Source organism: Artibeus jamaicensis, unplaced genomic scaffold (assembly GCF_021234435.1).
Source record: "Artibeus jamaicensis isolate MK-2021 breed Jamaican fruit bat unplaced genomic scaffold, CSHL_Jam_final contig_519, whole genome shotgun sequence".
Classification (NCBI taxonomy): Eukaryota; Metazoa; Chordata; class Mammalia; order Chiroptera; family Phyllostomidae; genus Artibeus; species Artibeus jamaicensis.
Genome location: NW_026521871.1, coordinates 1,668,575 through 1,685,564, shown reverse-complemented (window position 1 = coordinate 1,685,564; position 16,990 = coordinate 1,668,575). Strand labels below are relative to the sequence as shown.

At 40.6% G+C, this 16,990-nt stretch overlaps 1 protein-coding gene across 3 annotated transcripts in view; it reads right to left on the bottom strand.

Annotated features, from left to right (window-relative positions):
• Positions 1-3,227: 3,227 nt before the first annotated feature.
• Positions 3,228-16,990, bottom strand: part of ADAMTS9 (ADAM metallopeptidase with thrombospondin type 1 motif 9) — a 184,180-nt gene continuing 170,417 nt past the window's right edge. For all 3 annotated transcript variants that reach the window (XM_037136121.2, XM_037136122.2, XM_037136123.2), the window contains 2 exons: positions 7,026-7,120; positions 3,228-4,698 (listed from right to left, as the gene is read on the bottom strand). In XM_037136121.2, coding sequence (XP_036992016.2) covers positions 7,031-7,120 — 90 coding nt within the window. In that variant the 3' untranslated portion in view covers positions 3,228-4,698; positions 7,026-7,030. The remainder of the gene's footprint in view (positions 4,699-7,025; positions 7,121-16,990) is intronic.

Below are 16,990 nucleotides of genomic sequence, written 5' to 3'. Positions count from 1 at the left end.
TCAACCTTCCTTCCTTCCTCCCAGGACAGAAGCCTTACCTCCGCTTGTCAGTGGCTGGGTGCATGGTTTCCAGCCTCTCTTGCAACAACATGAGCTTATGCATCTAAACAATTGCCAATAAATTGTGAATAAAAGTTATTCTTTAACTTCCAGGTCTTGTCTCAAAATGATTGTCCCCTTTTTGCAGGCTAGACACAGACATGGTGAGGATGAGCTGTATAAGAACAATGCCTTTGACAATGGCCAAGCCACAAATAGAAGGAGCCTGAGTCCTCTGATGCCACGCTGAACAGAGTCACCTACTAGGCCCAACTGCCTGTTGACCTCAGCACAGCAGACAAGAGAGGAATAAATGCTCATCTTATTTCGGGGTCTCTTTGCCATAGCCTCTGTTATGAAGTGCATTGTCTTCTGAGGTTTTATATGTTGGAGCCCTAACTCCTGATGTGACTGTATCTGGAGCTAGGACTCATAAGGGGGTTAGGGTTAAAAGAGGTCATAAGGATGGGACCCTAATAGAATAGGACAGGGTCCTTAGAAGAGGAAGAGACAGCAGATCTCTCTCTCTCCCTCTCCTTCTTTACACTGAGGAAAGGCCATGTGGGGACACAGCAAGAAGAAGACTGTATACAAGCAGCAATGAGAAGCCTCACCAGAAACCATCCATAGCAGCACCTTGATCTTGAACTTCTAGCCTGTGAGAAAATAGATTTCTGTAGCCTAAGCCACCCAATCTGTGGCATTTTAATATGATAGCCCTAGAGGGTGGCCCCCTAGTCCATACCCTAGTATACTGCTGCACCTCCAGTGCCCAGAACAGAGTAGAGATGTAATACTTATTATTTGGATAAATAAACATGAGTAGAATACAAACTCAATATTTAACTTGTACAGTGATGTAAAAATTAAAGAATTAATGGATTCTAGCAGATTGGATCTGTCCATTTACCCACCCACCCAGTCACCTTTCCATCAACCCTGTTTGTATTTGGAGGTAAAGTGAGACCTCATCTTGGGCTTGGACCAGTCAGTGCCTTCCCCCCCACAGCCCACCCTGAACCTATACATCATCAGTGCCTGTTCATTTTGCCACCCATATCGCTGTAATTTTCTACCTTTACAATGGTCACAGCTCTAGCCCAGATTCTGTGATCTCATTTGCTCTGATAACTATTACCAAAGCATTCCCTCCCCAGTCTCTGTACCTGAATCTGCTGAAGAGACTTCTACTCGCCTCTTTCAAATCCACTTGCCTTCTTTTCTAGGAACTGATCCCTCACTGTATGCAGTTTGACAGTGCACTCTGTGAAACAACCCCATTTCCCCCAATGCCCCAGCAGCTTGGGTGCAGCCACATGACTAAATTCTGGCTGAGGAGCTATAAGTGGAATCTGTGGGTGAGGTTTTTAAAAAACTCTTAAGAAGGATAGAGATCTGGGACCAATCACTTTTTATACTTCCACTCACTCCATTTTTCTTGTGACCTGGAATTTGGAAGCAATTGCTGGAGGTCTAGCAGCCACATTGAAGTAAAGAAGATTGAGAAGTAGAGAAAAAAAAACTCTGTCCCTGGAGATTTTGTGGAGCTGCCACACCACCCCTGGATTGCCTCTCTCTAGGTTTATTTTACTTACCAGCGAAATACACTTTTCAGTGTGAAAGCCGTTGCAGTCAGTCTCTGTAATCAGCAGTTGAACACAGTTCCTAATTGTCACAGCAACTGGGCCTTAACAGCTGTCAGCTCACACTTGTTAAAAATACACATTTTGAGGGCGGCTCTTTTGCCACCACTGGTGCAGTGCTCAAAGGGTCTTCAGAGAACACTTAATCCTGCAGGATATATGGGTGGACTATCAATAGCCTCATTTTACAGATGAAGAAACCAAGGCTTGGATCATTCAGTTAGCAGATACTAGAGAAAGGATGAGAACCCAGGTTTCCGATGATGTTGAAGAATGACAAGGGACTGGGACTATGGTGTGAGCTATGGGACTTGAAAATTTCATACATGTATGTATACACATGTGCATGTATACAAGTGCTCACATGTGCATGTATGTGCATGCATACACATGCATCCAAACACACATACACAATTGGAGTCTATCTGCTGCTTTTGCTTGTCTCCATACCATCTAACCCTTCTCTGATAGCAAAACCCTTTTCTTCTGGAAAGTGTCTTTTTTTTCCAACTGAAGCTGTCAATCACTGGACATGTGATCCCACCCTCCCTGGACTATGTAAGGGGTCCAGAAGTGGCCTTGTAACCCAGCCAGACAGAGTTCTTTGGAGACTGCCACATATTCACTGTACAGGAATATGGGCCTATTTACATCTCAAAGGCTCTGCCTCCTTATCTACAGAATGATGTAAATCTATGCTTGCTCTCCTTGGCAGCTGTGAGGATGAGCTAAAACAACTCAGTGAAGAGCCTGGTATATGGTGAATATACACCTACTATTAGATTTCTTTGGAAATATCTCATTCCTCTGGACACCATCAGTCTACAGTATATAAATTGCTGTTACAAAAATTGACAATTAAGCTTCCAAATCCCACTTAAATCTAGTTTGCTAGCTCATTTGTTCCCTATCACACAGACAAGAGGTTTATATCCCTGATTTTCAGAAAAAAACACTTCACCTGATTTCAGTGATAAAAAGACAGACTTGGGGGACAATTCGAGTCCCTTATCTGTCTCTAAAACAGCAACTATATGGATGGGGTTAAGAAAATCTGCATTTCTTTTCAATCTGACAATCTTAAAAACTAGAGACATTTTTACTCCATCAAGAATCAAAAGAAGTTAAAGAAACATGAACAGTGAAAGGACAGCAAACTCACAGTTATTAACAACCACACCTAAAACAAAAGCAAACTAAAAGGACAGCTAGATCAGGAGTGGAAACATAGAAATGAAGATCTCAAGGAGGGTTAGCCACAGGGGAGTGGGAGGAGGAGATGGGGGGAGAAGGTACAGAAAATAAGTAGCATAGACAATAGATAGAAAATAGATGGGGGGGCAAGAATAGCATGGGAAATATAGAATCTAAAGGACTTGAGACACATGGTCATAAACTAAAGGGAGGGTAATGGTGGGGATGGGGGGGTAGGGTGGAGGGGAATGAAGGGGGGAATAGAACAACTGTAACAGCATAATCAATAAAAAAATTTAAAAAAAAAGAATCCAGAAACCACGTGCAACAGAAATGTTTGAATGTGGTCATGGTATTTATTCATAGCATATTTTCACAATGTGTTAATAGTGGAGAATAGCACATATTCATACGCTGAGTATAACTTCTCCTGGAGCACTCTGGAGTGTGGAGGGTTGGAGAACACTGCCTGTGTTTTCTAATCTCTTTGGTGTTTAGAAGTGGGCAGGATTCCTCCAAGCAAGTGTCTGCCAGGGGGCATTGGCAATGACTTCCCTCCGACCAGGTTGGGAAGGGCAGAAAGACCGTGGCTTTGGCACTTCCATTTTGGAAAGAAGTAACAGTGGTGTAATGGATGATCAGAAAGACTCAGGTATCTTGTACTCCAGAGTTCATTTCTTGTCACCAATGACAGTTCCTGCAGTAGCCATGAAAACTGGCAGGGTCTTAGGCTCACAGCCTGAAGACAAGTCACATCACTGGCAGAGGCACGCAAGAGGCAACGACTAAGAACCTGGGTCTGAACTTCGCCGGGTATTCTGGGCTGGCTGAAGGCTGCCCCCATCCTGTGCATCCTCTGTCTTGGAACTGGTAAACCTGTACATCACTTCAGAATATCTTGGCAAAATGTTGAGAGGACCTCACTTTCTCAAGGTCACTGTGTAATGAGGTTGCTGGTGGAACCCTCCATTTATCCACAGGAGGACTAAGGCACCATGAACTGAAGCAAAGCATATTAATAACAATAACAATAAAAAGAATCGAGTATAACACTTTCCCCAAAAAGGCATGTCCCAAAATAAGGGTAAACAGCTGGTCTTACTTTATCCAAATGATTATGTCCATTGGAAATGCGCTTCATTCCTCCCTTTTATTAAATGTGTTTACATTTCTGCATCTGATGATCACTTAAATATTAGCACCAAGGCAGAAATTTTGTTCCCAGAGATCACATGAAAGTAAAAAGATACCTAGTGTAATTAATAGCTGGTATAATCTGTGACATCATTAAATTCTTTCTCGGCTAATGATGCTTCCATAGAAATGTCAAAAATACCCCTGTAGCACCATGATGATGACTAGATTGTTTTAAAAAAAACAAATTAAAATTTAAAAAATTAACAATAAAACATTTACAGAGAGAAGGTAAACAATAGTGTACCGTGATAATGAAGGATCACTTTTGTCATAATACTACATATAATGTAGAGTACGTAAAATGCAGTGGTCTGACTGCAAGAAACAAAATAATGCAAAAGGCAGTCATAATAGAATCATTTTACGTACAAAAATATTACATACATCACAATAAATAATTCAAACATAAATATTAAACTTTACATCATTAGAATACTCCACAGATATACACACACATACACAGATATATATATGTGTGTGCATATGTGTATATATGCATTTGTATATACACACACACACAAGCATACATGGCCACACACACATGCACACACACGCCCGAATTTAAGGTGGAGGTATTGCATTATGATCCTTCATCCATCCCATCATGGCTTCCTCGTCAGAGCACCTGAAAACAAATAAACCGACCAAGATAGGTAAATCTCCTTTCTTAAATGCCATGTCAAAAGTAGGTAATCCATACATTTTTACATATTCAACTTAAAAACCATTATTTTCTTTAGATTTTAAAACTTATGTATGTCTGCTATCAGAAACATGAAATATTTCAGGACAGCATAAAGAATGGAAAAATCACTGGCTTGAAATTCCAACCTAAGATAACCCTCTTCAAATATCAGTATATTTTCTTCCAGCCTTTTTTTCTATACATACATGTAAATATTATGTAAAACACATACACAACTTTATTTACTAGATATAAAATATATAAAATACACATATAATGGGGATCCCTAGTGGATACTTTCTGACTTTGCCTGCCTTCATCCCATCTCCCCATTTCTGATAACAAACACCTTCTTGTGCTTTGGGAATATGTCTCTTTCAAGTGAAGCTGTCAGTTATGCAACTCTAGGTGGGTACATGATCTCCATTTCCTGGACATTGTGATTGGTTCAGAAGTGGCCATGTGACTCAATCAGAGCCAGAGTTCTTGTGCAAAATGGATGCTGGGGGTGAGCATTCACTTGGGATCAGAGCTGTAAGGATGATGTAAGCCTAGAGGTGCCAGAGGTCATGGTGTGGGGGAGATGATCTGCTTGAGAATGAAGCCACTTAAGAGACAAGCATTGCTGACTGATGGAGAAAGAGTCTGATGACTTTGTTTGAGCCTCTGGACCCAGCCATGCCTGAAGTTAGACCACTACTTGTATAGCTTGGTTATTTAAGACAAGAAGTTTCCTTTTTTCTTTTGCCTCTCACAATGGAAATAATCCTAGCTTAAGACCATGACTTTGAATAAGATATTTAATTAAACACTGAAATACTGATTTATAAATGTCAACTAGGAATTCCTGTGTCAGGATCTTGAAGGCTTTATAGGGTAATGGGCTGCTGGAATCCTGAGGACAGTTGTAGTGGGTGCTCATATGGGTAGGCTGAGTTCATCTCTTGTAGCTTAGGCACTGAGATGAGAAAAAGAGTGACTGATTCCGTCCTCTGACCAGCAGAGGCAGCACTTGCTGGCATAATGTAGTTAGACCAGGAATTGTCAAATTTTAACATGTATGACTCTCTGGGGAATTTGTTAAAATGCAAATTCTGGTTTCATAGGTCTAGGATGACTCCTAAGATTCTGCATTTTTAACAAGTTCCCACTGTGCACTGAAAGTGTGTGCAACAGTGCAGTAATGAGAGCAGTGGCTTTTGTATAGAATATGCCGGGGTTCTGTCAAAGGACCTCATTGTGCCCACAGGCAGGCTACTTAACTGCTGTGGGGCCCAGCTTCCATCTGTAACATGAGGATTGCAGCCCCATTATTGTGGCTTTCTTGTGAAGATTCAATGAAATAATGCCTAGTGCTCAGGCACAAAGAAAGTGTTTAGCATGGTACCTGACACACAGGGTGCAGTGAACACCCTTCATATTATTATTACTATATTTCTAGGCAGTATTTTGCAAAGGTTGATCTGAGTCATCTGCATCAGAATTCCTTGCACTACAGATACAGATTCCTGAGTCTACAAGAGACCCAATGAAACCGGACCTCTGGAGATGGATCCCAGTAAGCAGCATTTTTAATAAGCACTGCAGAGAAATCTGATGATGCAGGAAGCCTGGGGACCTCAAGGGTGGAGGGCAGATGAGAAGGAGAGAAAAAGGCAGGATAATGCTGAGATGCTTAATAGTCATCCGTCTTAGGGCAACAGACCTGATCACATTTGTTAATCATTAGGCCTCAGAAAGAATGAGATAGAAAGTTAGAAATGTAGAGAGAAAGAAGGAAGGACAGAAAGAGAGAGAAGGAAAGAAGGAAGGAAGGAAGGAAGGAAGGAAGGAAGGAAGGAAGGAAGGAAGGAAGGAAGGGAGGAAGGAAAGAAGGAAGGAAGGAAGGAAGGAAGGAAGGAAGGAAGGAAGGAAGGAAGGAAGGAGATAGAGAGAGGGAGAGAAGGAAGAAGGGGGGGAGAGAGAGACAGAGAAGGGGCCCTGACTGGTGTGGCTCAGTGGGTTGAGCACCATCTTGCAAAGCAAAAGGTCACCAGTTGAATTCTTGGTCAGGGCACATGCCTGGGTTGTGGGCTCAGTCTGGGTCTGGGTGTGTGTGAGAGGCAAGTGATCAGTTTCTCTCTTACTGATGAGAAACTGATGTTTCTCTTCCTCCTTATCTTCCTCCTTCCCCTCTAAGAATACATAAATTTAAAAAATCTTAAAGAGGAAGGAAGGAAGGAAGGAAGGAAGGAAGGAAGGGAGGAAGGAAGGAAAAATTGACTTACCTTAACTATAAAACTCGAACCTCCAGGCCAGTACCCGAGGATGGAGTACATTTTCCACAGTAACCACCACATGTTCCTACAACTCGGGTACCATCCTGCAAGGAGAGGCATGATCTTAGACTTCCTGTTTGGCTAGTGTTTCCAGGATTTGCACTGGCTTTACAGAAAATCATGTTTGAGCACACCAGAGGTAGGCCTGTTGAATGAAAGCAAAGCCCAGCACGCTCACCATGGTGTAAAGCAGGGTTGGCGACCACTGGGCTCAATCCAGCCAGCCACCCACTTGTGTATGGCCCACATGTTAAGAATAATGTTTACATTTTCAAATGGTTGAGAGGAAGCAAACCAAAAATAATACTTCTTGACATGTGAAGATTTTATGAAATTCAAATTTCACTGTCCATTAAGTTATATTGGAACATAGCCACGTTCATCCATTTGCCTAATATCTACAGCTGCCAGCCTGCCATGACGGCAGGCCTGAGTGCCTGCGACGGCTCTCCTGCTTCACACACTACACAGCACACAGAATGTCACAGTGACACTCTTCCAAGGGGACCATGTTTTGAGTGCCATATTTATTGCTGTATCATAGCATTTTGCTTAACTTTTTAAAATTACCAGTGTATACCATCATGCCAAACAAGAAAAGTGGATTCTGAATGTTAGACTTTTAATGTACAGCAATGTGTGACTATGTTATAAATTGAGAGAGCAAAGCATTGCATTTATCATGCAATGACATCACAGCTGTGCTAGAAGAATAGACTCTGCACCGACATTACCATGCAGGCTTTGCCACAATATTCCCAACTCACGGGAAAGTTATGGTCAGAAGTTCAGAAAATTTAAAAAGGAGTATCTCAGCATAGGACAATTTCTTCACAAAAATAAAAATGAGTAAAAATAAAAAATGAAATGAGTAAGTTTCCAAGTGGCTCATTTGTTAGCCAAACAATGGAAACAGTTACCCAGGGTGAGTTAATGAAGCCTTGTTTTATTGCAGCAGCTGAAGAAACGTGTCGAGAAAACAAACCCACTTAAGACTACCATCCTTTTGGCAAGGACAGCCACTCCAAACGTTAACATTGGCATTGGCAGCGACATTAATTAATCAATTAAAAAAGGAGGCAAATAATTTTGAGTAATTTTCTTTGGCTCTTCATGAACTGGTACATGTTATTGATACTTCTCAGTTGTTCACTGGAGCAGCTGGTGCCACATAGGATGTGACCAAAGACTATGCCTCCATGAAGAGTCCATGTGGAGCAAATCCAGGTGAGAAAATGTCAAAGAGGCTGAGAAACACAAGTGCAGAACAACTAAGTGCAATCTGTGAGACGGGTTGACAATGATGGTGGGGGGGAAACCTCTGGGAGCAGAAAGAACTTTAGCCAGTCAAATCTACAAAGCGTGTGGAATGTCACAGGTTCAAAGCTTATTCACTGTGTCATCCAGCAGCTGGTGCTCTGTGGAAAATGTTCCGGTCTCTGAGGGGTGCAGAACCAGCAGTGCCCAGGGGGAACTCCTTTGCTCTCACAAACTTAATTAACCATCACTGGTTTTGTAAACTTTTCATTAGATCTAGAAGCTGGACACCCTGACATGTCCTACTAGAAGCAGTTTGATGACTTAGCAGTGATTACATTTTATTGTGAGTTGTTGAGCTCAGTGCTGGGATTAAAATTTTTCTGAATGAGAACTGCACTCAATCACTGCGACTGAACCCTTAATGGCTTTGGACATTAGCTTTTGCTACAGACTCGATAGCATTTCTTAATGAATTGACTCTAAAATTACAAGGCAAAACTGCCACTTACAGGCCAAACTCATACTGTGATAAAGTCATTCCAATAACAGCTAACATTCTTGAATCATAAGTAATAGTGAGCCATTTTATGAACTTCCTGTTCTGTTCAAAGGTAAGATGAGAAGCTACATCTCCATCCCACACAAATTCACGGTGGAGGTGTTTTCCAAGCAGGAACTGCGGTTCCAGCAGTAGTTTTCTGTACTTTGATGTAAGTGCAATGAAGATTTTCAAACTTCAAAAATCAAATTATTTATTTATTTTTTAAATTTAATTAATTAATTAATTAATTTATTTATTTAATTTTATTTAGTTACTTTTCAAGTACATTTTTTTCCCTTCCCCCCCCGCCCAGTCTCCCCCCTCCCTCCCATTCCCCCCCACCCCCAGTCCTCATCTCTGTGTCTTTCATACTTGTTCCTCAAAATCCCTCCCCCTTTTTCCCCTTAAGTTCCCTTCCCTCTCCCCTCTGGTCGCTGCCCACTTGTTCTCTATTTCAGCGTCTTTGTTTTTATTCTGTTTGCTTGTTTGTTTTATTCTTTAGCTTCCTGTCAAAGGTGAGATCATATGGTATTTGTCCTTCAATGCCTGGCCTATTTCACTCAGCATAATGCTTTCCAGTTCCATCCATGTTGTTGCAAAAGGTAGTAGCTCCTTCTTTCTCTCTGCTGCATAAAATTCCATGGTGTATATGTACCACAATTTTTGGATCCATTCATTTACTGATGGGCACCTAGGTTGCTTCCAACTCTTGGCTATTGTAAATTGTGCTGCTATGAACATTGTGGTGCATAGGTTCTTTGAAATTGATGTTTTAGGATTCTTGGGGTATAATCCTAGCAGTGGAATTGCTGGGTCAAAAGGCAGGTAAATTTTTATTTTTCTGAGAAAATTCCATACTGTTTTCCATAATGGTTGTACCAGTCTACAATCCCACCAACAGTGTACTAAGGACCCCTTTTCCCCACAACTTCTCCAACATTTGTTGTTTGTTGCTTGTTTATGATAACCATCCTGACTGGTGTAAAGTGGTATCTCATTGTGGTTTTAATTTGCATCTCTCTGATAGCTAACGATATTGAGCATCTCTTCATGTGTCTCTGAATGTTCTGTATGTCCTCCTTGGAGAAGTGTTTGTTCAAGTCCTTTTCCCATTTTTTAATTGGGTTGGGTGTCTTCTTAGAGTGGAGTCGTGTAAGTTCTTTGTATATTTTGGAGATTAAACCTTTGTCTGAGGTATCATTGGCAAATATGTTTTCCCATACAGTTGGTTGTCTTTTTAATTTAATACTGTTTTCTTTAGCCATGCAGAAGCTTTTTATTTTGATGAGATCCCATTTGTTTATTCTTTCCTTTATATTCCTTGCTCTAGGGCACATATCCGTAAAAATGTTGCTGCGTGGAATATCTGAGATTTTCTTGCCAATGTTCTCCTCTAGGACTTTAATGGTGTCATGGCTTATATTTAAGTCTTTTATCCACCTTGAATTTATTTTGGTGTATGGTGTAAGTTGGTGCTCAAGTTTCATTTTTTTGCATGTAGCTGTCCAGTTCTCCCAACACCATTTGCTGAAGAGGCTATCTTTCCTCCATTTTATGTTACTGCCCCCTTTGTCGAATATTAATTGACTGTAGAGGGTTGGGTTGATTTCTGGGCTCTCTGTTCTGTTCCATTGGTCTATGTGCCTGTTTTTATGCCAGTACCAGGCTGTTTTGATTACAGTGGCCTTGTAATACAGTTTGATATCAGGTATTGTGATCCCTCCTACTTTGTTCTTCTTTCTCAAAAGAGCAGCTGCTATTCGGGCTCGTTTATGATTCCATATAAATTTTTGAAGTGTTTGTTCTATGTCTGTGAAATACGCCATTGGTACTTTAATAGGTATTGCATTGAATCTGTATATTGCTTTGGCTAGTATGGACATTTTGATGATGTTAATTCTTCCAATCCATGAACAAGGTATATGTTTCCATTTGTTTGTGTCTTCCTTGATTTCGTTCTTCAGTGCTGTGTAGTTTTCTGCATACAGGTCTTTTACCTCTTTGGTTAGGTTTATTCCCAGATATTTTATTTTTCTTTTTGCTATATCGAATGGGATTTTTTCCTTGATTTCTGCTTCTGCTGATTCATTGTTTGTATACAAAAATGCCTTTGATTTCTGGATATTGACTTTGTATCCTGCTGTTTTGCCAAACTCATTAATTAGTTTGAGCAGTTTTTGGGTAGAGTCTATAGGATTTTCCATGTACACTATCATGTCATCTGCAAACAGTGACAATTTTGTTTCCTCCTTTCCTATTTGGATGCCTTTTATTTCCTTTTCCTGCCTGATCGCTGTGGCCAAAACTTCTAATACTATATTGAATAGGAGTGGTGAAAGTGGACATCCTTGTCTTGTTCCTGATCTTAGTGGAAAAGCTTTTAGTTTTTGTCCATTGAGTATGATATTGGCTGTAGGTTTCTCATAAATGGCCTTTATTATATTGAGGAATGTTCCCTCTATTCCCATTTTGCTGAGTGTTTTTTATCATAAATGGGTGTTGTACCTTATCGAAAGCTTTTTCTGCGTCTATTGATATGATCATGTGGTTTTTGTCCTTGCTTTTGTTTATGTGATGAATTACATTTACTGTTTTGCGAATGTTGAACCATCCTTGCATCCCTGGGATGAATCCCACTTGGTCAGGGTGTATAATCTTTTGGATATATTGTTGGATGCGATTTGCTAATATTTTGTTGAGGATTTTAGCGTCTATGTTCATCAGCGATATTGGCCTGTAGTTTTCTTTCTTTGTTGTATCTCTATCTGGTTTTGGAATTAGGATGATGCTGGCTTCATAAAAGGAGTTAGGGAGTTTTCCATCCTTTTGTATTTTTTGGAATAGTCTGTGAAGAATGGGGGTTAGCTCTTCCTTAAATGCTTTGTAGAATTCTCCTGTGAATCCATCTGGTCCAGGGCTTTTGTGTGATGGGAGTTTTTTGATTACTGCTTCAATTTCTTTTGCTGTTATTGGTCTATTCAGGTGTTCTACTTCTTTTTCATTGAGTTTTGGGAGATTATATTTTTCTAGAAATGTGTCCATTTCCCCTAGGTTCTCAAATTTCTTGGCATACAGTTCTTCATAGTAATTTCTTACAATCCTCTCTATTTCTGTGGTATCAGTTGTAATCTCTCCTCTTTCATTTCTGATTGTGTTTATTTGTGTCCGTTCCCTTCTTTTCTTGATGAGCCTACTTAAAGGCTTGTCTATTTTGTTTATTTTTTCAAAGAACCAACTCCTGGATTCATTGATCTTTAGAATTGTACTTTTAGTCTCTATGTCATTTAGTTCTGCTCTGATCTTAGTTATTTCCTTCCTTCTACTTGCTTTGGGCTGTTTTTGTTGTTGTTCCTCGAGTTCTTGCAGGCGTAGAGTAAGTTCATTTGTCTGAAATGTTTCTGTTTTCTTTAGGTAGGCCTGTATTGCTATAAACTTCCCTCTCAGGACTGCCTTGGCTGTATCCCATAAGTTTTGGGTTGTTGTGAGATCATTTTCATTTGTTTCCAGAAACTTTTTGATTTCTTCCCTAATTTCATTCTTGACCCATTCATTGTTTAATAGCATACTGTTCAGTCTCCATGATTTTGGGTGTTTTGGGTTTTTTCCTTTGGGGTTGGTTTCCAGTTTCAGTCCCTTATGGTCAGAGAAAATGCTTGGTATGATTTCAATATTCTTGAATTTGTTGAGGCTTGTTTTGTGCCCTATCATGTGATCTATCTTTGAGAATGTTCCATGTGCATTTGAAAAGAATGTGTATTTAGCTTCTTTGGGGTGAAGAGCTCTGTATATATCAGTTAGGTCCATTTCATCAAGGGTGTTGTTTAATGCCGCAATGTCTTTGTTGATATTTTGTTTGGAAGATTTGTCCATTTTTGATAGTGGGGTGTTAAAATCCCCCACTATAATTGTGTTGCTGTCTATATGTTTCTTGAATTCCTCTAAGATTTTCCTTATATATTTTGGTGCTCCTATGTTGGGTGCATATATATTTATGATGTTAATGTCTTCTTGGTGGATTCTTCCCTTGAGTATTATGAAGTGACCTTCTGGGTCACTCTTTATGGCTCTTTTTTTGAAGTCTATTTTGTCTGATATGAGAATTGCTACCCTGGCTTTTTTTTCTTGTCCGTTTGCTTGGAAAATTTGTTTCCAGCCTTTGATCAAAAATCAATTTAATGAGCCCTGGCTGGTGTGGCTTAGTGGATTGAGCACAGGCTGCAAACCAAAGGGTCACGGTTCAATTCCCAGTCAGGGCACATGCCTGGGTTGCAGGCCCAATCAACAGTGGGGGCATGTGAGAGGCAACTACACACTGATGTTTCTCTCCCTCTCTTTCTCCTTCCCTTCCCCTCTCTCCGAAAAAAAAGAAGAAATAAAATATTTAAAAAATCAATTTAATAAGATAATTGAGGAGCTTTATCTCATCTTCAATTGCAACTGATTAATCCGTAATGTTAACATGTTAACAATTGTCAACAGAAAAATCTTATAGAATTCTGTGCTTGCTAAGCATAAATACAATCGATTAAAACTATATAATTGTTGGCAATGCTTATTTGTGCTAAAAAATTTATATAAAGATAAAAATCACACTTCCAATCGGCATTTATAGGTAAACATTTGTAACCAATTTTGATAATAGAGAACACTAATTAAGCAAAACGTTATTTTCTCAACATTCTATTCTTCTCATCGGTAGGTCTATACTAAAAATATACTCAATTATTATTATTTTAAATTCAACCAATAAAAATTTTGTGCAAATTTAACTCTTATCATACAAACACATATATACTATCACTGATTTTTGCCTGTTGGCTGGCAAAGTCTAAAATATTTACTCTCTGGCCCTTCACAGAAAAAGTTTTCCGCCCCTTGATTTAAAGTATTTTGTGGAGTCTCCAGATATCATTGTTGCCCTCTGCCCCCCCATCTCTGAATGTCTTCGGGTTGTTTTTCTGACATGCCCCTCGCCACATTCCTGTTCCTGGACTTCTCTTTCTCTTCCTCTTCCTCTCTGCGTGCATTGGACCATGCCACCTTTTGACTGGTAGATTCTTCAAAACCCAAGCCAGAGACCATGTCCTCTGAGATACCTTCCTGACGCAGTTACCTGCCACACGACATCCTGTAAAGCTAGGTGATTCTTTCTTTATATCTGTCTTCCTACTAGAGTGGAAGCCCCATGATGGGAAGGCAATGTCTTGTTAAAATTCCAGAGTCTCCAGAACCAACCACAATATACAGGGTAGGGCAAAAGTAGGCTTACGGTTCTTCATATTGAAGATAATACAAAAATTAATAAATAATAATACAAGAATAAATTCTGTGTTTCATATAATTGCAACTATATGCCCTACCCTGTATGGGTCAGAGTAATACTAGATACATGTTTGTTGGATGAATGAATGAAAGAAGCTGAAGCTCAAGCTGAAGTACACTCTTCTTTTTTATCTGCAATTCAGATTGCTCTGCTAATTAGTTCTTGTAACTCTGTACCATGCGATGAGAACTTTTTTAACCGTGGCATCATATTGTGTTGTGTAAACTTACCACACCCTGCTAGAGTCCCACCCACCCCTTCCCCCTCCCTGTACAGTGTCTGGCATCTCACACACTTCTGTAGTCCGCTTGTGAGATAGCTCTGTGATGGGCCGTACCTGTGCCTGAACTTTGGGCTACATGCACAGAACTGGGTCAAAAGGCATGAAGATTTGGTTCTTTTCGATAAACTAGGAAAGTCTCTTGCAAACAATAGATGACCTTATTTTAAAAACTGCCAATTCAACAAATAAAGAGAACAAAATAGTTTCTCTCTCTCTTTGATTTGCATACCTTGGATTTGTTGGAGGTTTCTATCACCCTCACGGTCCTGGCAGCCCCTGTGAGTGCTGCAGCTGGTCTGACCCCACCAACCAGATCTGACCCCAGGCCAACCTTCTCCCCAGGCTGAACTAGTGGGATGGTGGTCTTAAGGACGCCAATATGTTATGAATGACTTCTGTCACGTCAGAGCTTATGTTTTACCTATACTCTCTCCTGCCCCAGCAGTGAGATAACAGACAGCTTGTGCTATATCTTTAAATAACCTTTAAGCCTCAGTTTCCTGTGGCACCTGTAAGTGGGGATAATATCAGTTTCCCCTGACAGGTTTGCTATAAGTCAACAAATGCGTGTAAAGTGCTTAGCCTGCTACTTAGCCTAGTATTCACGCTCAGCAAACACTGACTGTGTTTGTCATACAGGTACATTTTATGTATGGATGCCCATCATTGCCTATTTTTATGGAGATGAGGAGAAGTCTGGGTAATTATAAAATTGCTGGTAATGACTTTGCAATTTTCATGTTATATCATTAATTGAGACTGTTAATTTGATTGAGATAAAAGCTGACTCAAAACTTATTTTTATTATAGAACAAAAAACCCCTGAAAAATGCATAACATAAACATGGTTGTCATGGAAACAGTGTCTGTTTCAGAAAAAAAATCTATTTTCCAGTACTTTAGAAGCACCCTCTCTCCCTCAATAGAAGAGTGGTTGTAAATCATTTTCATTTCTTCATTAAAACAAATGAAGCTTTCTAAAAATAAAGCTTACTAATCTTTCAATGAATATTTTCTTAGCCAGCATGGTTTGAGCTCTTACATGTAATTAAGATGAATGACTCTCTGTCCCATTAAGGATAGTTTCTATTTCACACATTTTCCTAATTTCTCTGTTCTCTCAGTCAGTATAAAAGGGAAGGTGTCCATGTGACTTAGGAAAGCCAGCACCTCTTGGACTGAAGTGTGCTTATTCACGTTCCTTTGGAGTGTGCTGGTGGTGAGAATGCCCATAAAACATGGTATGTGTCTGATATACCTTTTCTAATACAACTGCAGACAGTTACAGACATACAGATATATGGATAAACATTGTCTAATTTCTACAGGAATGCACAGGATAAATATATCATATAAGATATGACTTTACTGGTCTGTAGTATGATGTTTACACTCGGCGGGTGGCTGTATATTCACAGTGAATTGTGGGTTAGCAGCAGCCCGTGGTGGGTAGAGACCTGATTCCGTACCACACACATTTACCTCCTGTTATGGTCACTCTGCTGGCTGTGAATGAACTGAAATACAGGCACCAGCCCATCTCCTCCTCTATGGCAGTGCAGTTTCACTCATCTGAATTTCAGAGCAAGTCCTAGATGTACAGCTTCTCCCCAGCACAAGAAAGGTCAGAGGGGCCCTGGGGCCAGGCAGCCAGGTCTTGGAAACACAGGCCTCTGGCTCCACAACCCCCCAGGTGCACAAGGAAGCACAAAGACCTGTGGGCACCTCTCCCATCCAGCATGAAGTGAACCCCGCTTCCTTCTGCATGGCTCTGAAGGCTGTTCCAGAAGTGACTCCCAGACAGAGCTATTCTGCAAAGGGGTATGGAGATGCAGGGCACTTCTGGACGGGCTGAGGGCCGGTTCAGACCCTGAGCACACCCACCATGTGTTCAGTGTGCACAGAATGTTACTGCAGAGGAGCTCAGAATTTCAACATCTTCTCCCCAATCTCACATCTGAACCATGCTCCCCATTCTGTCTGTCTGTCTCTCACACACAAGCAGAAGAGAAGCACATCATCCCCTGAGCCACGTAGGTGCAGCCAAAGCCTTTGCCTGGAAGTCCATCCCTGGGCCAAGGCGGTGTCCCACATGCCTCACTTCTGGGTGGGGTGGGAGCTCGCGTGGACAGAATCCACGAGGTGCTGTGTGTTCTAGCCAGGTCCAAGTTCAGCCTTGGATCAGACCTGACCTTCTGCTTTTTATCTCAAGCAAGCCTGCTTCCTTTGTCACGTCCACCAACTTCTAAAACCTATGGTAAGCCTCAGGGCTATGAAAATGTTGTAACTTTAATGGCTAATATTAATAGTGGGCACACGGACTGTCCTGTGACATGCAAACAGCTTTATTATTATTTATTATCCTAACTCATTATTATGAACACCATGGGATAAGGGCTACCAAGATTTCTTATTTTACAGATAAAGAACTCAAGGCCCCCAAGAAGGTAAGTAACTTTAGCAACACCAACACGGCAGAGCCAGGAAGCGCATGCTCAGGAGATCCA